This window comes from Rhinopithecus roxellana, chromosome 12, assembly GCF_007565055.1.
Source record: "Rhinopithecus roxellana isolate Shanxi Qingling chromosome 12, ASM756505v1, whole genome shotgun sequence".
Taxonomy (NCBI): Eukaryota; Metazoa; Chordata; class Mammalia; order Primates; family Cercopithecidae; genus Rhinopithecus; species Rhinopithecus roxellana.
Genome location: NC_044560.1, coordinates 109,341,198 through 109,364,851, shown reverse-complemented (window position 1 = coordinate 109,364,851; position 23,654 = coordinate 109,341,198). Strand labels below are relative to the sequence as shown.

The 23,654-nt window shown below is 56.2% G+C and overlaps 2 protein-coding genes across 5 annotated transcripts; both read left to right on the top strand.

Annotated features, from left to right (window-relative positions):
* The first annotated feature begins 131 nt into the window (after positions 1–131).
* Positions 132–6,469, top strand: PIH1D1 (PIH1 domain containing 1). 4 transcript variants are annotated; one of them, XM_030942727.1, is made up of 10 exons: positions 132–186; positions 1,831–1,924; positions 2,236–2,302; positions 3,124–3,303; positions 4,697–4,758; positions 4,851–4,932; positions 5,309–5,438; positions 5,672–5,747; positions 6,078–6,221; positions 6,348–6,469. In XM_030942727.1, the coding sequence occupies exons 2-10, from the start codon at positions 1,835–1,837 to the stop codon at positions 6,387–6,389; spliced, it is 873 nt and encodes a 290-aa protein (XP_030798587.1). In that variant the 5' UTR covers positions 132–186; positions 1,831–1,834; the 3' UTR covers positions 6,390–6,469. The 4 variants fall into 4 exon arrangements, with proteins under 4 accessions (XP_030798587.1, XP_010367768.1, XP_010367767.1 ...); XM_010369466.2 differs by lacking the exon at positions 132–186 and adding an exon at positions 1,494–1,729 and having other exon boundaries at positions 1,818–1,924; XM_010369465.2 differs by lacking the exon at positions 132–186 and adding an exon at positions 1,495–1,729.
* Positions 6,470–11,434: 4,965 nt separating this feature from the next.
* Positions 11,435–23,607, top strand: SLC17A7 (solute carrier family 17 member 7). The gene is made up of 12 exons (XM_010369461.2): positions 11,435–11,668; positions 15,977–16,229; positions 17,478–17,596; positions 17,882–17,996; positions 18,075–18,162; positions 18,610–18,696; positions 18,788–18,930; positions 20,027–20,176; positions 20,336–20,468; positions 21,556–21,666; positions 21,863–21,990; positions 22,193–23,607. The coding sequence occupies exons 1-12, from the start codon at positions 11,607–11,609 to the stop codon at positions 22,484–22,486; spliced, it is 1,683 nt and encodes a 560-aa protein (XP_010367763.1). The 5' UTR covers positions 11,435–11,606; the 3' UTR covers positions 22,487–23,607.
* The last annotated feature ends 47 nt before the right edge of the window (positions 23,608–23,654 follow it).

Below are 23,654 nucleotides of genomic sequence, written 5' to 3'. Positions count from 1 at the left end.
AGCCTACGGGGAAGCGTATTTAGGAGCATGCGCACTGCTTAAAACGGGGAGAAAGGCTAGCCAGGGATGTGGGTACTTTGCGATTAGTTAGGAGGGCTCCGTTAGAAGGATCGGCGTGGCCGGGCACGATGGCTCACGGCTGTAATCCCAGCACTTTGGGAGGCCGAGGCGGGTGGAACACCTGAGGTCAGGATTTCGAGACCAGCCTTACCAATGTGGTGAAACCCCCGTCTCTACTAAAAACGTGAGCCGAGCTGTGGTGGCACGCACCTGTAATCTCAGCTACTCAAGAGGCTGAGCCAGGAGAATCACTTGAACCCGGGAGGCGTACATTGCAGTGAACCGAGATGGCGCCACTGCACTATGGCCTGGGTGACAAAGGGAGACCCTGTCTCAAAATAAAAAAAAAAAAAAAAGTAAAAAAAAAAAAAAGGGGCCGGGCGCGGTGGCTCAAGCCTGTAATCTCAGCACTTTGGGAGGCCGAGACGGGTGGATGGCGAGGTCAGGAGATCGAGACCAACCTAGCTAACACGGCGAAACCCCGTCTCTACTAAAAAATACAAGAAACTAGCCGGGCGAGTTGGCGGGTGCCTGTAGTCCCAGCTACTCGGGAGGCTGAGGCAGGAGAATGGCGTAAACCCAGGAGGCGGAGCTTGCAGTGAGCTGAGATCCGGCCACTGCACTCCAGCCTGGGCGACAGAGCGAGACTCCGTCTCAAAAAAAAAAAAAAAAAAAGCGTCGTCGTATTGATGCATCTTCCCAGTGCCTTGTTTTATAGTAGCAGGAAGTGCAGGTTTTATTTGTTTTACCTTTTATTTTCTTGAGATAGGGTCTCCCTTTGTCGCCCAGGCTGGAGTGCAGTGATCACAGCTGACTGTCGCCTCGACTTTTCCGGTTTAAACGTTTCCCCTGCATCAGCCTGCACAGTAGCTGGGACTACAGGCGCATGCCATCAAGTCTGGCTATTTTTTTTCCTTTTTTTTTTTTTTTTTTTTGTAGAGACAGGATTTTGCTATGTTGCTCCGACTGGTCTCGAACTCCTGGACTAAAGCGATCCTCCTGCCTCAGCCTCCCAGCCTGAAAGTGCAGCTTTTAGTTCTAATTATATTTACTAGGGGTCGGAGCTAGATCTGGCAGGAAGTGATAATTCAAAGATAAAAAGGGTACGTTTTAGGATGGACATTGAGATTAAGGTTTTGAAAATGCAACCTTCACTGCAAAGTAATGAGGCCAGTTTTGGTTGTGGAAAGAGTGGAATTGTGGCGCTTTTTTTTTGTTTTTAAACAGATGGGATGTGGGACGTTATCTCATTGTATTGCCAAAGCTGGTCTCGAACTCCTGGTCTCAAGTGATTCTCTTGCCCTGGCCTCCCAAAGTGCTGGGACTACAGGCATGAGCCACAGCGCCTGGCCGGAAGTGTGGCTTTCACAGATACAGGAAGTGTGGCATTTAGGGATTCGCCTTGGTGTTTATTTTTGATTGATGCGAAGGGCGTGGCCTGTCGATAACGCGATACCAGCTTGTGAGTGAGCATGGGGTACTCGGAAGTGTAGCGTACTCCTGTCTTGTGTTTACGGATAGACCGGAAGTGTGGCTTCGTTTACAATTCGGCAAGTAGGACGGAGAGCGCATCCAGAGATACAGATTCCCAACGGATTTGACGACGGTGTTCGGTCTTGAATGGAATTGTAGTCTTAGGCCACTCTTAGCTTTCTGAACAGGATAATAGGTATCTGGAGTCGATTGAGGGCCAGAGCAAGCACTGGGGTCGGATCCTGAGCAAAGTTCCCCACGTTGAGGGTCTTGAGGACGCCTAGATCTCTTTTCCAGGGCCATGGCGAACCCGAAGCTGCTGGGACTCGAGCTAAGCGAGGCGGAGACGATGGGTGCTGATTCGGCGCGATTTGAGGAGCTGCTGCTGCAGGTGCACAGTGACCGGAGCCCTGGATCCTTGAGTATTCGGGGATTTTGGCGGGGTGCTCAAAGATGGGACTACAGTTGCCAGAATGCACTAGGGTGGGAACCGGGCCTCGGGGAATTCAGGTTGATGGGCTTCAAGTTTGCTAGGTGGGGTTGCGGTTGTTCCTCTAGTTCCCAAAGGAGAAAGGGGACCTAAACGGTTCAATTTCTCGCGTTATCCACAGCTCTCATAGATAAGAATTGCTCCATTTGAGTAACAAATGAGGGGTCTGATGGCACAGACTCCAAGCCTGGAGGTAGTTTTACTTTATACAGGCCTCGAAGGAGCTCCAGCAAGCCCAGACAACCAGACCAGAATCGACACAAATCCAGCCTCAGCCTGGTGAGAAAGGACACCGGAGAGAGAGGGACAGGAGACCCAGGGAGGCCAGGGGCAGGGGACAGAGAGGAGGAAGGAAAGAGACATGAAAATAAAGGCCTGGGATGGGGGTGAGGTGAGCAGACACCCACAGAGATCACCCTAGGACAGAAAGGAGTTGGAGGACAGAGTAGGAGTAGGTAGGGGGCCAGAGAATCAGAGATAGGAAGAGGCCGGGTGCGGTGGCATGCACCTATATTCCCAGCTACTTGGGAGCCTAACACAGGAGAATTGCTGAAACCCAGGAGGCAGAGGTTGCAGTGAGTGGAGATCGCACCACTGTACTCCAGCCTGGGTGACAGAGCGAGACTCTGTCTCAAAAACAAAACAAAACAAACAACAAAAACAAAGATAGGAAGAGAGGCTGGGCACAGCGACTCACAACTGTGATCCCAGCACTTTGGGAGGCTGAGGCGGGAGGATCACCTGAGGTCAGGAATTTGAGATCAGCCTGGCCAATATGGTAAAACTCCATCTCTACTAAAAATACGAAAACTAGCCGGGCGTGGTGGTGGGCGCCTATAATCCTAGCTACTTGGGAGGCTGAGGCATGAGAATTGCTTGAACCTGGGAGGTGGAGGTTGCAGTGAGCCGAGATCACGCTACTGCACTCCAGCCTGGGTGACAGAGTGAGACTCAGTTTCAAAAAAAAAAGGAGGGGGGGTGGGGAGTGGAACAGACCCAGAGAAAGGGGGACTGGGCAAAAGAAAAAGAGCCTGGAGAGAAAGGATGGGTACTGGGACTTGTGCAGAAAAGGATTGTCATGACTAACCCACTCCCACCAGGTTTCTGCATAAAGACCAACTCCTCAGAAGGGAAGGTTTTCATCAACATCTGCCACTCCCTCTCCATCCCTCCTCCCGCCGACGTGACCGAGGAGGAGCTGCTTCAGATGCTAGAGGAGGACCAAGCTGGGTTTCGCATCCCCATGAGTCTGGGAGAGCCTCATGCAGAACTGGATGCAAGTCAGTGCCCTCAGAGGGACCAGGAATCTGGCCTGCTAGGCCCCTTCTTCCCTAGAACCCAAGAATCCTGGGCCCAGGACCCTCCTCCCTCAGCTCCTGGAGATCTGGCTCTCCAATCTGATGATTTTCCCTATGGTAGATCTCTAGTGCCCTGGGCATCCCAAACCCGGGCGGTCCTGGTTCTGCCACCTGGCCAGGCTGGCACTTTTCCATGCCCCACTCTGGGGCCAGGAGGCCTGGGCAGAGTCCTCCTCGTGCATTAGTGGATCTCCTGGCTTTAGTCCTGAGCCCACTCTTACTTTTTTCTTTTTTTTTTTTTGAGATGGAGTTTTGCTCTTGTTGCCCAGGTTCAGACGATTCTCCTGCCTCAGCCTCCCAACTAGCTGGGATTACAGGCGTGCGCCACCATGCCCAGCTAATTTTTGTATTTTTAACAGAGTGGGGGTTTTGCTATGTTGGCCAGGCTGGTCTCAGACCCCTGACCTCAGGTAATCCGCCACCTCAGCCCCCCAAAGTGCTGGGATTACAGGTGTGAGCCACTGCACCTAGCCGGCGGCTCTCTCTTTCATTCCGTTTTCTCCTCTGCCCGTCTCCCCTGTCTCCATCTCTGTCTTGCCTCACCTCTGCCCCTGTTTCTGCTTCTATGTCCTTTTTTCCATATGTCTCTTGAAGCTTTCTGGGACCAAGCTCTAGGCAGTGCCCTGGGGAATAAGGACCTATCAAATTCACATTCCACATTCCAGAAACACCCTGTCATGGGCAGGGCTCAAGGAGGTGGATGCAGTGTCAAAAGGGTGCTTTGGAGGGGGGCACCCAGCACAGCCTTGCGATTGCTTGCCACCCACATGAAGGGGTCAGGGAAGGCTTCCTGGAGGAGGAGGTGTGGGATAAGATTTGAAGGAACAGGAAGAGTTCAGCAGTCAAAGACAGAAGAAAGTTCTAGGTAGAGCGGCCTGGAAATGGGAGAGAATGATTAGATTGGATCAGCCAGTAATGGAGAGTAACTGAAAGAAATTCAGTGGGCCGAGGTTGCTAGAAGAATGAGGTTTTCTCCAGAGGTGGGAGGGGCAGACCACACAGGGACTCTTAACGCCAAGCTTGCGGGGCGCAGACCTTCACTTGGGAGCACTGAGGAGCCAGAGGAGAGCTGTGAGCAGGGGAGGGGTAGGGTCAGCTTAAGTGACATTACACTGATGGACAGGAGATACGAGGCCGGGGAGGAGGCTGGACGGACAGTCCGGAGCGGACAGTGAGTGCTCAGCTGTCACTTCCTGATGTCTCTGTCTCTGCTTCTTGCAGCCGCTGTCCCTGAATGTTTCTTCCCTGTCTGGGTCTGGGCTGTGGGCTTCCTGCAGAGGGCTGGGGGGCCCTCACCTCCTTTTTCTCCCCGCAGGAGGCCAGGGCTGTACTGCCTACGACGTAGCTGTCAACAGCAACTTCTACCAGAGGATGCAGGTTGGGGGCGGGGCTGCGGGTGAGGCCTGGGCAGGGGTCTCCCCCTCTACCCCCCCCCACCGCCTGTCTTTTTCGTCTGTCTGTCACCCCAGAACAGCGATTTCTTGCGGGAGCTCGTGATCACCATCGCCAGGGAGGGCCTTGAGGACAAATATAACTTGCAGCTAAATCCGGGTGAGGGGCAAGGCCTGGGCCATCGGAAAAGAGTGGAGCCAGGAGCGGTTTGGGGGACACCCCTGGGAGAGGAGGGGCTGGCTTGGGCAGGGTGTCCTGGAGTCTGTGCTACTGGGAGGGGGTGGAGTCTGGATGCCCTGAAGGGGCGGGGCCAGGAACATCTCCAGGGCTGGGTTTTATTGGGGCTTATTATGGGAGGGGGCGTGACTAAGGTGGGCGGGCTTCCTGGAGCCAAGCCTGGGAGTGTGGTCAGATCCCAAGAGTCCCGGTGAGCCGGTGGAGCTGATCCCAGGAGGCTCTTGGCTGTGCAAGGCCTCCTGAGAGAGCAAAGGGAACCCTGACCTGTACAATGTTTGACGGCGCTCCTGACCCTCAGAATGGCGCATGATGAAGAACCGGCCATTCATGGGCTCCATCTCGCAGCAGAATATCCGCTCACAGCAGCGTCCTCGGATCCAGGAGCTGGGGGACCTGTACACGCCCGCCCCTGGGAGAGCTGAGTCAGGGTGCGCTTTCGGTAGATCCCCGGTCTGATGTTTCCTCAACGCTCTTGGGAATCCCTCCCTCCATCCTCCCACACTGGGTGATGCCCTGGGGCCCTGGGCACTGAGAGAGGGAAGAGAGAGAACTCCTGACTGGGAAGGCGTTCTGAGGCACTAGGGCTGGTTGGAGGGAGAAAGGGAACGCCAGGCAAAGACCCGGCAGCTGTGCTCAGCCCTGGGACCTTGTTCCTCCTCAGCCCTGAAAAGCCTCACCTGAATCTGTGGCTGGAAGCCCCCGACCTCCTCTTGGCCGAAATTGACCTCCCCAAACTGGTGAGTTTTGCCCGCTGGGCCAGAGGAGTGGAATGAGGTCTGGAAAGGTCAGGGACTGTCTCTGAGCGAGAGTGACAAGGGGCTGTTACTGGACTTGTCAGCTGCATACTCTCTCCCAGGAGGCCCACAGGCCACCTTTGGGTGCTGTCCTGAGTGTGTCCGAGGGATTGTAAGTGCTCGGTTGTTGAGACTTATAATTGATGTCTTCTGCCTCTTCCCTGGGAGATTAGACCCTTCAAATATAGTTTCCCAGCGTGTGAGGCTCCCATGCCTGGTCCAGGTGACCATCCTGTTGCTGAGGAGGGTGACCTGATTCCACCACCTCTCCAGGATGGAGCCCTGGGGCTGTCGCTGGAGATCGGGGAGAACCGCCTGGTGGTGGGGGGCCCCCAGCAGCTGTATCATCTCGACGCTTATATCCCACTGCAGATCAACTCTGATGAGAGCAAGGCAGCCTTCCACCGGAAGAGAAAGGTGCCTGGGGGAGGGGTTCGGGGAAGCCGGGACGTTGGGGAGCCTGGACTCTGGCTCCGAGGGAGGGGGACCGGAGGCTGGACTTCTGGGTCCTGGATCCTCATTCTCTTTGCTCTGTCTCCTCAGCAATTAATGGTAGCCATGCCGCTTCTGCTGGCGCCTTCCTGATCAGGCTGTTTCCCTGTGCTTCCGAGATGTGAAGAAACTGCTGGCTTCCCTAAAGCTGAAATAAAAGATTTTTGTCTTTGTTCTGTCTCTGACTGGGGATATGTGGGTGTTGGGAGGGAAGAGGGACATTGGGCTGTGCCCCTCCAGTCCCACAGAGGTCACTGCCCCAGCTCAGGCCTCATCCTTCCCCCTGGATCCTCTCTGAAGCCTCCTGGCCTCCAGTCTCCCCTTGTTAGTCCTCCCCAGGCCCCAGAGCTGGCCCTGCAGTTTCCCTGTTCACAGCCCTCCTGTAGCTCCCCAGCTGCCCTGGGAGAAGGTCCAAGCCCCTCAGCCAAGCACTCAAGGCTCTGTGTGATCTGAGCCTCGAGTCATGGCTTACTTTTTTGCTTAAGAGGCGGGGTCGCTGGGTGCGGTGGCTCATGCCTGTAATCCTAGCACTTTGGGAGGCCGAGGCGTGTGGATCACCTGAGGTCAGGAGTTTGAGACTATCCTGGCCAACATGGTGAAACTCCGTCGCTACTAAAAATACAAAAATCAGCCAGGCATGGTGGTGGAAGCTTGTAATCCCAGCTACTTGGGAGGCTGAGGCAGGAGAATTACTTGAACACGAGAGGCAGAGGTTGCAGTGAGCTGAGATCATGCCATTGCACTCCAGCCTGGGCTACAAGAGCGAAACACTGTCTCAAAAAGAAAAAAAAAGAGAGAGGTAGGGTCTTACTCTGTCATGGAGTGCAGTGGTGCAATCATATAGCTCACTGCAGCCTGGAACTCCTGGGTTCAAGTGATCCTCCCACGTCAGCCTCTGAGTAGCTAGGATGGCAGGCATGCACCACTGTGCCCAGCTAATTTTATTTTTTGCATTTTTTTTTCTTTTAGAGATGGGGTCTTGCTATGTTGCCCAGGTTGGTCTTGAGTTCTTGGCCTCAAGTGATCCTCCTGCCTTGGCCTCCCCAAATGCTGGGATTACAGGTGTGAGCCACTGAGCCCTGCCTAGTTTTGACCTTTTCGTCTAACTGGAGTCCAGTCATACTGAACAGTGTCCTGACCATACCCATTTTCCCCCATCTCTTACTTTCTGCTGTTCCTGCTACTTTCCCAGTACATCTGCGGAAGTTACTTACTTTCTCTTTCTTTCTTTCTTTCTTCCTTCCTTTCTTTCTTTTTCTCTTTTCTTTCTTCTTTATCCTTCCTTCCTCCTTCTTTTTTTTTTTTTTTTTTGAGATGGAGTCTCGCTCTGTCGCCCGGGCTGGAGTGCAATGGCCGGATCTCAGCTCACTGCAAGCTCTGCCTCCCAGGTTTACGCCATTCTCCTGCCTCAGCCTCCTGAGTAGCTGGGACTACAGGCGCCCGCCACCTCGCCCAGCTAGTTTTTTGTATTTTTTTAGTAGAGACAGGGTTTCACCGTATTAGCCAGGATGGTCTCGATCTCCTGACCTCGTGATCCGCCCATCTCGGCCTCCCAAAGTGCTGGGATTACAGGCTTGAGCCACCGCGCGCGGCCTCCTTCCTTCCTCTTTCTTTCTTTTCTTTCTTTCTTCTTTCTTTCTCTCTTTTTTCTTTCTTCCTCCTTCATTCCCTCCCTCCCTCCCTCCCTTCCTTCCTTCTCTCTCTCTCTTTTTTTCTTTCTCTTGTTTTTTTTTTCGTTTTTCTTTTTTTGACAGAGTCTGGCTCTTAGGCCCATGCTGGAGTGCAGTGGTGCAATCTTGACTCACTCGGCAACCTCCCGAGTTCAAGTGATTGTTGTGCCTCAACCTCCCAAGTAGCTGGGACTACAGGCGCCACCATGCCCAGCTAATTTTAAAATATTTTTTATAGAGGTGGGATCTCCCTCTGTTGCCTGGACTGGTCTCAGACTCTTGAGCTCAAGTGATCGGGCCTCTTCAGCCTCTCTAAGTGCTGGGATTACAGGAGTGCCCCACCTTGATAAATATTTCTTGAGTTAATAAGTGATTGTTGAGGCTGGGCTCAGTGGCTCACACCTGTAGTCCCAGCACTGTCTGAGGCCGAGGCGGGCGGATCACCTGAGGTCGGGAGTTTGAGACCAGCCTGAGCAACATGGAGAATCCCCCTCTCTACTAAAAATACATAATTAGCCGGGTGTGGTGGCAGGCACCTATAATCCCAGGTACTCGGGAGGCTGAGGCAGGAGAATTGCTTGAACCCGGGAGGCAGAGGTTGCTGTGAGCTGAGATAGCGCCATTGCACTCCAGCCTGGACAACAAGAATAACACTCCATCTCAAAAAAAAAAAAAAAAAAAAAAAGTGATTGTCTAGACCCTCCTCTTCTTTAGTGAATCCTAGGATCATAAGTAGATGGAGGAACTTCAGTGGTAAATGCTCAAAGCACAATGTGAGTTAGTGGGGCATGGTGGTGCACACCTGTGCTCCCCCAGCTACTCGGGAGGCTGAGGTGGGAGCCCAGGGAGGTTGAGACTGCAGTGAGCTGCCCCTGGGTGACAGAGTGAGATCCTGTCTCAAAAAGGAAGGAAGGGAGGAAGGAAGGAAGGAAAGGAGGAAGAAAGAATGAAAGAAAAAAAGAAAAGGAAGGAAGGAAGGAAAGAAAGAAAGAAAAGGCAGGGAGGCAAGCACAATGTGTCTGCAATGGGGTGAATTGGGAGAGAGGGGGAGAAAAGATGGGGAAGAGGTCAGGGTGGGAGTGACTTCAGGCAGGGTCTTGCCGGCCGCGGGAACGGAGGAGCGAACGTGAGCGCCGTGTCCACCAGAGGGCGCAACGTATCCCTGCCCATCGTCTCCGAGAACTACAGCTCCCAGCGGCCCTCGGAGTGCACGGCCGTTCTCAAGCGAGCGCTGAGGCTCAGAGGCCGCTGGGACTTGTAGTTGGGACAGTGAGCCGCTGGAGGAGGCCAAGTAACTCATTCCCAGGTCTTGAAAAAGTGTGGGGCTGGGTCCTTGCCTCCTTCCTTGGTTTCCATGGCGATGGTTTCGGCAAAGGCCCAGGTTTTGGCAGCGGCGGGGCCCGCTTCCCACTCCCTCCTCTTCACCATCTGCTCCACCCTCACACCTGGCCCCAAGCCGCAACCACCGCCTCCGCACCCCGGCCGAGGACTCTGCAGCCACTGGGTGGCGCGTGTGAGCGGCTCCCGCGCTGGTACTTCAGCCCCACGAGTCCCGGTTCCTACCTCCCTTCTGCCTCAGAGACCCGCAGCGTCCTCCGTTCTGGGGTCCCAGAGGCTTCTCAAAACTGTGAGACCAGAGATCCAGCCAGTCAAGGCTGGAAGCGAGAGGCTGCGGCGGTCAGTGGCTTCCCTGCGCCCGCCCGCCGCGCCATCTGCTCCTCCCACCCCACCGCGGGCCGCATCATGAAAATTTAATTCCAAATGCATTTGCGGCCCGACGCGGGGAGGTAGTAGGGAAAGGATCACCCTCCTGGGGCCTGGATCTGGAGGTGGACTCAGCGCCGGGAGATGGGCTGGTCTGAGGACAGGAGCGGGGCGGGACCCTATCTGCGGGCCCAGGACAGGGAAGGGCGGGGCTCTACCCACCGGGGCGGGGCTGGAATTCAGGGGTGGAGACAGAGTTCGGTGGGCGGGGACAGATTCCGGGGGGTATGGGCAGGACTGGGAGGGCAGGGACGGATCTCAGGGTCAGAAGTCAGAGGGCGGGGACCGATCCCATGGGGCGGGGGCAGGACTGGTAGGGCGGGGACAGATCCCAGGGGCGGAGGCCAGAGCTTGGTGGGCGGGGTCAGATTCCGGGGGCGGGGACAGGACTGGTCGAGGACAGATCTCAGTGGCGAGGGTCAGCAGTCGGAGGGCGGGGACAGATCCCATGGGACGAGGGCAGGACTGGGAGGGTAGGGACAGATCCAGGGGGCGGGGAGAACTGGGAGGGCGGGGACAGATCCTAGGGACCGAGTCCAGAACTCCGTGGGTGCGCAGATTCCAGGGGTCAGAGAGAGATCCTATGGGAAAGGGGTAGAACTCAGATAGCACGAACAGATTCCAGGGGGTAAGGACAGGACTGAGAGGTAGGGGACAGATCCCAGGGACAGATCCTAGGAGGAAGGGACACAACTCCAAGGATGGGGAGAGAACTCAGAGGGTGGGGGCAGAGCTCAGGTCAGCGACAGATCCTAGGGGAGGAGACAAATTCAGAGGGCGGGTGAGGATGCCAGGGGGCGCGGATCACAATTTAGGGGGCGAGGACAGATCTCCAGTGGGTGGAGACAGAACTCAAATAGCGGAATGGATCCCTCGGAGCTAGGGAAGAACTCAGAGCGCGGATAGATCCCAGAGGAGCGGGGAAATAACACAATGGGGAGACTATAGGGTCGCAGCTGGCACTGGTGGGGTGTGTGAAATATAACTGTGGGGGACGGAAGCCAGAGGGAAGCAAATCGGGGTTAGGGAATGAAACTCATCGAGAGAAGCAACAGGGAGGAGAGAGGCGCCAGAGGGAGAATAGAGTTGGAGGAGTATGGGATTCAAAGGGGAAAGATGGAAACTCAGGAGGAGATGGAGCTCAAGGGTGAAGCACCCAGGTGGCGAAAGGAACTAGAAGGGGACGACGGGTGGATCGAAGTAGGCGTTGGACTTGAGGGGAAAGAATTTACCTTGAATGAGAAAAGAAAGAACTCCCTGGATGAGACTATTGGAACTGGGGACGAGGTGGGATGGGGATGGAATTGGGGGGTGGGGGCGGGGAGGGAGTCCAGGGATGAAGGAACTGGAGGATGAACGCAGAGGGAAAGTCAGAGAAGACAGGATTGTAAGGGACGAAATTAGGGGGAACAGAAGTGGGGGAGAGAAATGATGGGGATGAGAACTCAGGAGAGGAGAGAAAATCTGGGTAGGAGCCAGGGGGATGGAACGGGGATAGGGGGAGTAGCTTGGGGAAGGAACAGAATTGGGGGGCGTGAACTCGGAGGCGTGAGTTCAGAACCCAGAGGCGTGGTCTTGGAAGGCTCAGGCGGAGACAGGACGAGGATGAAAAGGCTGCGAGAGGGGGCGGGTCTGGCAGACGAGGGGAGGGGCCTGGTGGGGCTGGGGCGGGGCCTCCCGCGCCCCGCCCCCGGCGCTGAGTCCTGTGACAGCCCCCGGGCCGCCTGCACTCGCAGCCTCCTTCCCCCCGAGCGGAGCTGCGGGGCCGGCCGGGCCGGGGCGGACCCCGGGAACCCGGACGCGGCCGCCCGGGCCCGCGGGCGGGGGGATCGGCGGGGGGGAACCGGCGGGGTGACCCGCGGCAGGAGCCGCCACCATGGAGTTCCGCCAGGAGGAGTTTCGGAAGCTAGCGGGTCGTGCTCTCGGGAAGCTGCACCGGTGAGCCTGGCAGGGGTCCCGGGAGAAGAAGAGTGGGAGGATCCGAGGAGGATGCTAATTCCCACCTGGGCGCAGACTGACAGATGAACGGGCGATACCCCGGCATGGGGGTCCACCCATCTGTCCAGTTTTCTCCCGTGGGCTCCGACGGCGCCGTTCTCCCTGGTCGAGCCTTGTCCATTATCCTGTTCATTTTTCTGCACTCCACCCCACCCTGCTCCACTCTTTCTCTGGTGCTGTAAATCCCTCTCTCCCGGGTCTCTGGCTCCCTCCCCCACCACTTCTGCGTCTCTGTCCCCGTCTCTTTCTGGATGTCTCTGCCTCCTTTCTCTCTGGGTCTCCGTCTCCCTCTTTTTCTAGATCTCCACTCCCTTCTCTCTGGGCCCCTCCTTCTCCCTAGATCTCTGCCTCCGCTTCTTTGCGCCTCTGTGCCTCTCTCTCTGGTTCTCTGGCCATTACTCTCACTGGATCTCTATCAACCCCTGACTCGGAGTCTCTGTTCCCCTCTCTCTGGGTCTCTCCTCTTCCCTGAATCTCTGGTCCCCACTTCTCTGGATCCCTGTCCCCGTCTCGGGGTTTTAATTCTCCCACCATGGGTCTCTCCGTCTGTGTCTCTTCCCGTTTCTGTCTGGCATGGAGTTTAATCTGCAGCTAAAGCGGATTGGGGCTCATAGCTCGTTGTCCTTGAGGGGGTTAAGCTGGATAGAAGAAGTCAGAGCACCCTGGGTCCCTGGGAGAGAAAGGAGTTAGAGGCCGAAAATTTCGGCTCCTGGGGTAGAACAGCCTTCCCAAAGGATATAGGCTGGAGTTGAGAGGGACTCCCTCCCAACCAGGTTGATGACCCCAGTGACCCGAGTGTCCCTCAGGATAACCTGGACACCTCCCCACAAGCTCTCACCCCCAACTCCAGCTTTGGCTCTAAGTCAGATAAATTACTCAGCTGCGGAAAAGCCTAAAAATATATCTGGCCACAGTGCACGAAGGAGATGGCCTCATCAGCACCATGCCCCTGCCGCCATGCCCTCAGGCCCTGTCCCCTTGGGCCACAGCCCTGACCCTGTCTTTCACTGAGCTTCAGTCCACCTCACTAGGCCATGGGGTGCTTTGCTAAGTCTAACATCAGTCTTGCTTGCTGCAGATCACCTCTTAGCTCCAAAGTTACCCCACCCTCTAGTAACATAAGAGACAAGAATAAGGCTGGACAGAAATGGGGGGGGGCAGGAGGATGGCGCAGTGACGGAGGTTGGCGGTGGAGGGGAAGCTGAGATAACCTCACCCCTTCTTTTTCCAATTTTCCAGCCCCTCCCCACCCTTTTTCTCGCCTCCTTTCACGAGTTTCTCAAAATACATCAGTGTGAAGTCAGGAGAGTGAGAGAGAGAGAGAAAGAGACGTGCTGGTGGAGGGGGCTGGGGGGTGGCAGCGGGAGGGATGTGTACCTCAGGCCCCCTCCCTCAGTCTCTGCCTGTTTCTCAACTGTGCTTGGGTTTCTCACAGTCAATCTCTCCTGACTCTTACCTCTCTGAGTTACCTCTTGGGTCCCCAGAGACCCCCGGGCTCTGGCCAGGACCATCAGCAGGGAGTTTGTGCAGAGAAGAGCATTTGCTTCCAATGCCTGGGGTTTGCTCTGATGGTTGGAGGGAGAGGGGTATACCCCATATTAGAGAGAACACGTTGATCACATTTAATCCTCTAGACAAAGATGGGGAAACTGAGGCTCCTTTCTGGGGCTGGGGGGATCAGTGAATGAGTACAAGCTCTATGATTTGAACCCAGGTCGGTCTCCTCCCAAGCCTAGAACAGAGATCTTCCTTGAGATGAGTGATGCCACAGCTGGTGGGGAGCTTCCTTGCACCCAGGGCAACTTGGGACAAGGACATGGGGGAACGGATGCTGGAAAGAAGAGAACCCAAGGTGCCTCCTTTCTGAGAGCCGGGTCTTGGGCAGGGGGATGCCGAGGGCCATTAGGGGATCAGGTCCCATTGCTGTTCTTGTGAAGTCTGTGATCTTGGAGTGCTACTTCAGCTCCCCGAGCCTCAGTTGCCTTAGTTGTACAATGGGAAGAGAAGAGAGAGCAGGGACATAAGGAGACACAGACGTAGGGGAGTGGACAGAGATCCTGAGAGAAGCACAGAGAGAGAGAAGTTGAGACATCTCGATTTGGGGTAATGGCCTCCTAAGTGTTGCTTTTCCTCATTGCCAAGTCCCCAGGCCTGAGTTGGCTTCCAGGGAAGGGAGGGGGTTTTCATCCAGGGTCTCCCCTCTCTGTCCTTGTCCCCTGCAAAGCATCAGGGACACCTTCATCTCTGCATCCTTGGTCCTCTTGCTCTAAAATGATTGATATCACCTTGAAGTTCCCTCTTGCATTCTCTTGCATTTTTGCCCTTGCCCTCATTTTATAGATGTGGGATACTGAGACCCCCTGTTTAGACAGCCTTGATTAGAGATCTGACATCTCCTCATATTAACAAGGAATCTCACATTTCAGGGGCTGCAATCACATCTTGAGTTTCAGGGTCAAATATCATCTGATGTCAACCTGGGTCAAAGTCTAATCTCATTGGGTGACGTGTTCTGATGGGTAGGGGGAGTTCCTACCATCCTGTACTATTTATCCTAGTGGCTTCAATCCCTCCTATCTCTGGCTGTCTGTCGTCTTCCTCTTGTGGTCTCATTCCTACTCCTTCTGGGTTCTGTCCACTCCCCGGCTTCTCCCACCCCTGTTTCTTAACTGCCCCTCCCCACCTCCTTAAGTTCTAGGATGGGGAGGGGTTGCTGTGTTCTCGCAGCTCTTCCACCTCCCTCCCCCTGGACCGTCTGGCTGTTCCTTCCTCCCCCGTCCCAGTCTCCCTCGCCTCCATCTGTTCCAGCCCCTTCCTGGGATCCAGCCCGATCCCCTGGCTGCCTACCCACCTCAGAGAAGGGCCGCACCTCACAAATCACGTCCCCAGCCTGCCTATCCTCTGTCTCCCAGACTCTCCATCTTTCTCTTGCATTCTGGATCTCTGTTCTCTTCTCTCTGCATCTATGTCCTATCTCCTGGGTTTCTATCCCTGCCTCTCTTTGGGACTCTGTCTGCTTCCCTCTCTAGGTTTCCACCTCCTCCCTCTCTGGGTCTCTGTCCCCCTATTTCTGGGTCTCTCTCTCCCTCTCTCTGGGTCTTTGTCTCCCTCTCTCTCTGGGTCTCTGTTCCCCTTTCTTTCTGGGTCTCTGTCCCTCTCTCTCTCTGGATCTCTGTCCTCCTCTGTCTCTGGGTCTCTGTCCCCCTCTCTCTCTGGGTCTCTGTCCCCCTCTCTCTCTGGGTCTCTGTCCCCCTTTCTCTGGGTCTCTGTTCCCCTCTCTCTCTGGGTCTCTGTCCCCCTATGTCTCTGGGTCTCTCTCCCCCTATGTCTGTGGGTCTCTGCTCCCCTGTTACTCTCTCCGTCTCTCCAGGTTTCTGTCTCCTCATCTCTAGATCTCTGTTACCCTTTCTCCCGATCTCTCTCCCTTCTTCTGTCTGTGACCCCCTCTCTCTGGGCCTCTGTACAGCTCCCCTCATCTCTGTCACCCTCTTTTTGGGTCTTTCTCCACCTGTCTGAAGGCACCTCTCTCTTTCTGCAGCCTCTCCCTGGGTTTGAGGCAGACCTCCAAATACCCTCTTCGTCATCACAGACTTGATTCTGGATCCAGAACGGGCGGGGGCGAGAGTCACGCTGGGGAATGAGCCAATCCCCCTACCAGGGCCATCTGTCCCCTGCCAGGACACCACCCGCCACTCCCTTCCCTACCCCCTAGGCTGACAGCCTGGGCTCAGGGTTCCCTAGGGATGCCCAGGAGGGGCTGCTGGATTCCCAGGGTCCTGGACATCTCCCCACCCCCTAGCAGACGTGGTTGAGAAGCATCTGTTCTTTTGACACCTTTGCTGAAGCATCTCCTTAGCACCTTTTGCTTCCTCGAATAGACTCTTATCCGGGAGAGGGGGCTGGAGAGTCTTTGGGCCTTGGAGTGGGGGCACGGGCTCTTGAATCCCAAAGAGTTGTCTGGGGTCTAAATCTCCTGAGTTGAATGATTTGACACAGCTGGCAGAGGGGACTGAAGACCCTCAGTGTGAAGAAAGAGGGGGTTGGGAGCCTGAATTCCCGGTCTGAGATGGAGGATTTCTGGATCCCGGGGGGCCAAGGGAGTCAGGGACCTGGACTGTTGGTGAAGGAGGAGGTGCAGGCTTAGAATTCTAGATCTTGAAAAGCAGATTTTGCCCTGGATCCTGTGTCTTGGGGCTGAGGGGGCTGGGGGCCTGGACTTCCGAGTCTCTGGCTCTTGCTGTCCCGCAGTCTTCTGGAGAAGCGGCAGGAAGGCGCGGAGACGCTGGAGCTGAGTGCGGATGGGCGCCCGGTGACCACGCAGACCCGGGACCCGCCGGTGGTGGACTGCACCTGCTTCGGCCTCCCTCGCCGCTATATTATCGCCATCATGAGTGGTCTGGGCTTCTGTATCAGCTTTGGCATCCGCTGCAACCTGGGCGTGGCCATCGTCTCCATGGTCAATAACAGCACGACCCACCGCGGGGGCCACGTGGTGGTGCAGGTAGCTCAAGGCCTGAGTCCTTGCAGAGCCCCGCCCCGCTCACCGACCTCCGCCTACGCCCCCATGACGTCACATTCACCCACCAGACGTCCAGGCCACTCCCCTTCCGAAACGCTGCCGGAATAGCTCCGCCCGATCCGTGTGCCCCTTGGTTCTGACCTCGCCTTAGGGGCAACCTCCGTTTCCTAAGCCCCGTCCTGATCTAAATGAAGTCCCGCCCTTATTTCCAGGGGCTTGACTGAAAAACGTAGAGTCCGCCCCAACATCAGGTTCCCTAGGGGTTGCCTCTGCCCCATTTTGGACCTACTAGCAATTTTGCTCACACCCGTACCCCAAACTCATGTTCCCGGGTCACATCTATTTAATCTCAGTCCCATCCTAGGTTCCTCCCTTAATTTGATCCTTTTTTGAAGCCACTGCCTACGTCCCACTCCATGTGTTCTGTCCCTTATCTGAAGACCCACAGGGTCTCCCAGGCTACGGTGCAGTGGCGCCATTGCTCTGTCGCCCAAGCTGGAGTGCAGTGGCACCATCACTGCAGCCTCGAACTCCTGGGCTCAAGAGACTCTCCTGCCTCAGCCTTCTGAGCAGTAAGCGCGCCAGCATACCCAGCTAACATTTTTATTTTTATCTTTGTAGAGACAAGGTGTCACTATGTTGCCCAGGCTGGTCTCAAACTCCTGGGCTCAAGCGATCCTCCTACCTCGGCCTCCCACTCCTGGGAGTACAGGCGTGAGCCACCGCGCCCTGTCCTTTGTCTTATTTTAATTTCAGCATACGCCTTGCCTCTGCATCAGAAAAGAGTCCTGATTTGGGGCCTTTGTCCTACCCGAAGCTCCTCCCCTTGCTCCCTTCCAATCTGGTCCGCCCCCTTGGCTGCTTCGAGTCCCTGCCTGGACCCTGTGCAGGTCACTCCGCAAACGCTCATAAGTTGGATAGAAGTAGAGAGAGTCATCATCATACATGGGCCCCTAGGCTTTCACGGAGGCAAGGAAGCAGGCAAAGCAAGGCTTCTAGGTGGTGATGGACCCCGTTGTTAAGGCAGCATAGGCCCTAGCAACGTGGAAGAGCGGAGTTCATAGACTTTAACTGACAGAAAGATAGTGTGAGCTTTGATTGGCAGAAGTTTGGAGGTGGGAGGGGTTCCTTGTTGCTGATAGGTCGAGGCTCTAAGTCTGTGGGTGCTGATTGGTGGAGCGGCAGAGCTTGGGGCAGGGCGGCTGATTTAATGTACGTTTTGGCCCCCAGAAAGCCCAGTTCAGCTGGGATCCAGAGACTGTCGGCCTCATACACGGCTCCTTTTTCTGGGGCTATATTGTCACTCAGATTCCGGGAGGATTTATCTGCCAAAAATTTGCAGCCAACAGGTACAGTGGTGGGGTCTCAAAGTGGGCGGTAACTATAGTTGTGTGCGTGGAGTTAGAGGGCGTGGTCTTGAATTTGGGGGCTGCCTCTGGGAAGTGGGCGGGGCCTGGATTTGAGGGTGGGTCTTAGAGAAAGGTGGGGCTTGCGATTGAGGAAGGTGGAAGTCAGAGAGGTGGTGGGACCTGGGGTCCTGGGGACCACTGGGACTAGCTTGCTGTGGACGGGAAAGGCAGAATCCCGGGCATGGCTGGATAGCTTGGATCCTTTTCTCTGACCCTTCCCATCAGGGTTTTCGGCTTTGCTATTGTGGCAACATCCACTCTAAACATGCTGATACCCTCGGCTGCCCGCGTCCACTATGGCTGTGTCATCTTCGTGAGGATCCTGCAGGGGTTGGTAGAGGTAAATCCCCGCCTGATACGACCCTGCCCTCGCTCGGACCCCACCTTTTCTCAGTGACCTTGGTTTTCTCCTCTTTAGGGCGTCACATACCCCGCCTGCCATGGGATCTGGAGCAAATGGGCCCCACCCTTAGAACGGAGTCGCCTGGCGACGACAGCCTTTTGCGGTGAGATGACGGGGGATCCTCACTCCTGCATCTGAGGGAGGAGGGGTTGGGGCCTGGACTGTTGGGTCTGAGTGGGGAGGGGCTGGGCCTGGACCCCTGGGCCTGAGGGAGGAGGGGGTAGGCGGGGCTGAACTCCTGTGTCTGAGGGAGGAGGAGACTCTGGACCTTGACTCCCAGGTCTGAGGGAGGAGGGGCTGGGGGCCTAGACTCCTGGGTCTGAGGGAGGAGGAACTGGTGGCCTGGACTCCTGGATCTGAGGGAGGAGGGGCTGGGGGCGTGAACTCTTGTGTCCAAGGGAGGAGGGGCTAGGCCTGGATTCCTGGGTCTGAGGGAGGAGGGGCTGTGGCCTGTAATTCTGTGTCTGGAAAGGTGGGAGTGGTGGGGGGTCCGCACTCCTTGATCTGAGGGAAGATGGGCCTGTTCTCTCCCCCTCATCCTCCCCTTTAGGTTCCTATGCTGGGGCGGTGGTCGCGATGCCCCTCGCCGGGGTCCTTGTGCAGTACTCAGGATGGAGCTCTGTTTTCTACGTCTACGGTGAGGGACCCGGATGCCTAGTTTCGGGTGGCGCTGGGGCTGAGCGGGGCCTGTCCTCACCCCGTTCCCATCCCCCTCCTGACCCCCCCAGGCAGCTTCGGGATCTTCTGGTACCTGTTCTGGCTGCTCGTGTCCTACGAGTCCCCCGCGCTGCATCCCAGCATCTCGGAGGAGGAGCGCAAGTACATCGAGGACGCCATCGGAGAGAGCGCGAAACTCATGAACCCCCTCACGGTCCGGGCCCAAGTCTTCGCGGAAGGGGCGGGGAGAGATAGTAGGCCACGAACCTGCACAGCGTGTAGATCAGGAAGGGTTCCTGCACACTCTAGAGGAGACGGGACTGGAACGCAAAGAGAGGGGCTAGATCCTTGGAGGCGGGTTGCAACCCGCGGAGGACGGGATTCGCAGGTGCTGGGGGCAGGGTTAGATCGGGAGTTGAGCGGGATTAGAACCACTGACGGGGCATGGTTAAAGCCAGCAGAGAAGAGATTAGAATGTGGGGGTTTTGCGGCCGGGCGAGGTGGCTCACGCCTGTAATCCCAGCACTTTGGGAGCCCGAGGCGGGCGGATCACGAGGTCAGGAGATCAAGACCATCCTGGCTAACATGGTGAAACCCCTTCTCTACTAAAAATACAAAAAATTAGCCGGGCGTGGTGGCGGGCGCCTGTATTCCCAGCTACTCGGGAGACTGAGGCAGGAGAATGGCGTGAAACCGGGAGGCGGAACTTGCAGTGAGCCGAGATCGCGCCACCGCACTCCAGCCCGGGCGGCAGAGCGAGACTCCATCTCAAAAAAAAAAAAAAAAAAAAAAAAAAAAGAGAGAATGTGGGGGTTTTGCCTAGACCTTGGGTTGAGGCTGTATTTTGGGGGCATTTTTGCATAAAAAGAGACTCCTAGGGCAGGCTCAGTGGCTTCCGCCTGCAATCCCAACACTTGGGGGGTGGAGGCTGCAGGATCGCTTGAGCCCGGGAGTTCCGGACCAGCCTGTACAACATGGCGAGAACCCGTCTCTACGCAAAATACAAAATACAAAAAGTAAAAATAAAAATAAAAAAAGGAAAAAGACAGGTCCCTGAGGGGCCCGGACACCTGAGGATCTGAGAGGCTACCATATGGCCAGGACCCCTTCATCACTCAAGGGTCGCCTTCAGGCTAGGATCCCTGGGTCCTTACGGCAACATGGTGTAGCTCGCGCCTTTGGGTCCATAGAAGTTTCAGTGCGGTCGGGATCCTTTGGTCTTCGCAGAACTATACTGGGGTCCCTGAAGAGACGCGGAGAAGCCCTCAGCCCCGCTCTCTGTCTTAGCGGCCCTCCCCTCGCCCCCACAGAAGTTTAGCACTCCCTGGCGGCGCTTCTTCACGTCTATGCCAGTCTACGCCATCATCGTGGCCAACTTCTGCCGCAGCTGGACGTTCTACCTGCTGCTCATCTCCCAGCCCGCCTACTTCGAAGAAGTGTTCGGCTTCGAGATCAGCAAGGTAGAGCCCTGGAGGAGAGGGCGGGGGGCGCGGAGGGGTCGGCGGGAGGGAACTGACTGGGATCCCGAGGCAGGGAGGAGCTGGTGGTGCACCGACTGGGCAGAGACGCCGAGCCGGTGCCCACGAACCCTTGTCTCCCCCATACACCTGTTCTCGCAGGTAGGCCTGGTGTCCGCTCTGCCCCATCTGGTCATGACCATCATCGTGCCCATCGGCGGCCAGATCGCGGACTTCCTGAGGAGCCGCCGTATCATGTCCACCACCAACGTGCGCAAGTTGATGAACTGCGGGGGTGAGTGGGGCGGGGCCTGGGCCGGCTCTAGGACAGCCTGCCTGGGTGGAGCAGAGCGGGATTGAGAGGTGATGGGGCGTGGTTACAGGCGGAAACCATCTAGCCTGCCCCAGGAGTCCCTTTCTATGCAAAGGGTTGTGGCCAACAGGGCGGAGCCGGGGCAGAGCAGGCCTGAATGAAAGGGGCTGTCACGCGGCCGTCCAAGGGCCACCGCGTGGAAGGGCAAGGTGGGCGAGACTTCCTGGGTAGAGCAGAGGCGAGATCAAGTTGGGCCTGGAAGGACAAGGCCTGCGCGAAGTTGGGTGTGGTAGGACATGAACTAGGTGATGAGGAGGCGCTATGAGTAGGGCACCAGGAGAAACAGGGTCTAGGGGGCCTGCTGTCTAACGAGTGGGATTTGCTAGGCGTGATGGCGCGCGCCTGTGGTCCCACTTACTTGGGAGGCTGAGAAGGGAGGATCGCTGGAGCCCAGAAATGCGAGGCTACAGTGAGTTATGATCGCGCCACAGCACTCCAACCTGGGCGACAGAGCAAGACTTTGTTTCTAGAAAAATTAAAATTACAATTAAAAATTTAAAAACAGGCAGGGCATGGTGGCTCACGCCTGTAATCCCAGCACTTTGGGCGGCAGAGGCAGGTGGATCACTTGAGCTCAGGAGTTTGAGACCAGCCTGGGCAACATCGTGAGACTTCGTCTCTTAAAACAAAAATTAAAAATTAAAACCAAAATTAAAACCAAAAATTAAAACCAAAACCAAAAAAACTCATGAGTGGGGATTGAGGGAAAGGTGTGAAGGTGCACAGCAGGGATCCTACGTGTTCGGTGCGTGGCCTAGTCAAGGGGTGGAGCTACGGGAGGGGCGATGGAGCTGGTGGGCGTGGTCAGGGCTGGGTCTTGGAGAAGTAGGTGCCTGGTTAGGGTGGGCGCGGGTGGCGTGGAGGGCGCGAGGAGGCCTGGGTGTGGAGGTGGCCAGACTGGGGCGGAGAGAGGCGGTTTGGGGCTGGAGCAGGTCTGGAAGGGTGGTGTGGGGCATCCTGCGCCCCGCTCCGGCCGACACTTAGGAGACGCGGTCCCCCTCCTCCGCAGGCTTCGGCATGGAAGCCACGCTGCTGTTGGTGGTCGGCTACTCGCACTCCAAGGGCGTGGCCATCTCCTTCCTGGTCCTAGCCGTGGGCTTCAGCGGCTTCGCCATCTCTGGTGAGAACCGCGGATCCGCAGCTTGGGGGGACTCTGGTCAGCTCTGTAGGGAACTTCCTGGCTCAGGAACGGGGCCTCTCAGCCTCACAAAAGGTGGAACATGAGTGGCCAGGAGGCGAGAGGGTTGAGAACGTCCCAGTGGGAATCAGTGGAGTGAGATTCCGGTGCGACGTCTTCCGACTTGTCTCTCCGCCAGGGTTTAACGTGAACCACCTGGACATAGCCCCGCGCTACGCCAGCATCCTCATGGGCATCTCCAACGGCGTGGGCACACTGTCGGGGATGGTGTGCCCCATCATCGTGGGGGCCATGACTAAGCATAAGGTCGGTACCGCAGTCCTGACTCACTCGCCCTCCAAGTATGTGCTTGGTACCTAACTGACCACGTGGTGGCGCTGTCTCTGGGGTGCCATTCCTGCCCTTTCAGCCTCTCTGGGTCTCTGCCTCCCTTCCTCTAGGCCGCCCCCTCTCTCCGCCTCTGTTTCTCTGTCCTCCCATTTGACCTCAGCCTTGTTGTCCCCTGCAGACTCGGGAGGAGTGGCAGTACGTGTTCCTAATTGCCTCCCTGGTGCACTATGGAGGTGTCATCTTCTACGGGGTCTTTGCTTCTGGAGAGAAGCAGCCGTGGGCAGAGCCTGAGGAGATGAGCGAGGAGAAGTGTGGATTTGTTGGCCATGACCAGCTGGCTGGCAGTGACGACAGCGAAATGGAGGATGAGGCTGAGCCCCCGGGGGCACCCCCTGCACCACCTCCCTCCTATGGGGCCACACACAGCACATTTCAGCCCCCCAGGCCCCCACCCCCTGTCCGGGACTACTGACCATGTGCCTCCCACTGAATGGCAGTTTCCAGGACCTCCACTCCACTCATCTCTGGCCTGAGTGACAGTGTCAACGAACCCCGCTCCTCTCTGTCCTGCCTCAGGCCTAAGAAGCACTCTCCCTTGTTCCCAGTGCTGTCAAATCCTCTTTCCTTCCCAATTGCCTCTCAGGGGTAGTGAAGCTGCAGACTGACAGTTTCAAGGATACCCAAATTCCCCTAAAGGTTCCCTCTCCACCCGTTCTGCCTCAGTGGTTTCAAATCTCTCCTTTCAGGGCTTTATTTGAATGGACAGTTCAACCTCTTACTCTCTCTTGTGGTTTTGAGGCACCCCCCACCCCCCACTTTCCTTTATCTCCAGGGACTCTCAGGATAACCCTTGAGATCACTCAGCTCCCCTCTCCTTTCAGAAAAATTCAAGGTCCTCCTCTAGAAGTTTCAAATCTGTCCCAACTCGGTTCTGCATCTTCCAGATTGGCTTAACCAATCACTCGTCCCCGCCATTCCAGGGATTGATTCTCACCAGCGTTTCTGAGGGAAAATGGCAGTTTCAAGTCCCCCCTTCCTCACCCACTTCACATCTCCCCTACCAGCAGATTCTGCGAAAGCACCAAATTTCCCAAGACCCTCTTCTCCCTAGCTTAGCATAATGTCTGGGGAAACAGCCAAAATCGCAATTTTAACAATATGCCTCTCCACCCCCATGCACTTTTTCTGACATGGTTTTCAGGTCTAAATAGTGGCTGCTCAAGTCCATGAACTCGAAGGTTTGAAGCCACCACCACTGAACTCCCGCGTGGTGGTTTCATGATGCCCCTTCCCCGATTCCTCGCACTTTATTCTCCTGGGTGGTTTCGAACTACCCTCAGTTTCTCAGTGGCCATTTGTCGTGTCCCTCAGGGGCTTAATGACTCAAAATCTGGGATCCTTCCCCTCTTAGACACCCCTCTTTCAGCTTAGAATTTGGGGAACCTATAGAGAAGTCACAGAATCCCATGAAAGGGAATGGGGCAGGGGACAGGGGTGTTTCTTCCCGGTGCAGGGTTGTGTCTTTGTGTCTCTGTCTCTGTGACTGTAAATCCTGCCCTGCCCCACTCCCAATAAAAGCTTTGGTGTACAGGCTCAGTTGTTCTTGGCTGTGGAGGTCACAGGCATCCTGGTCCCCAGTC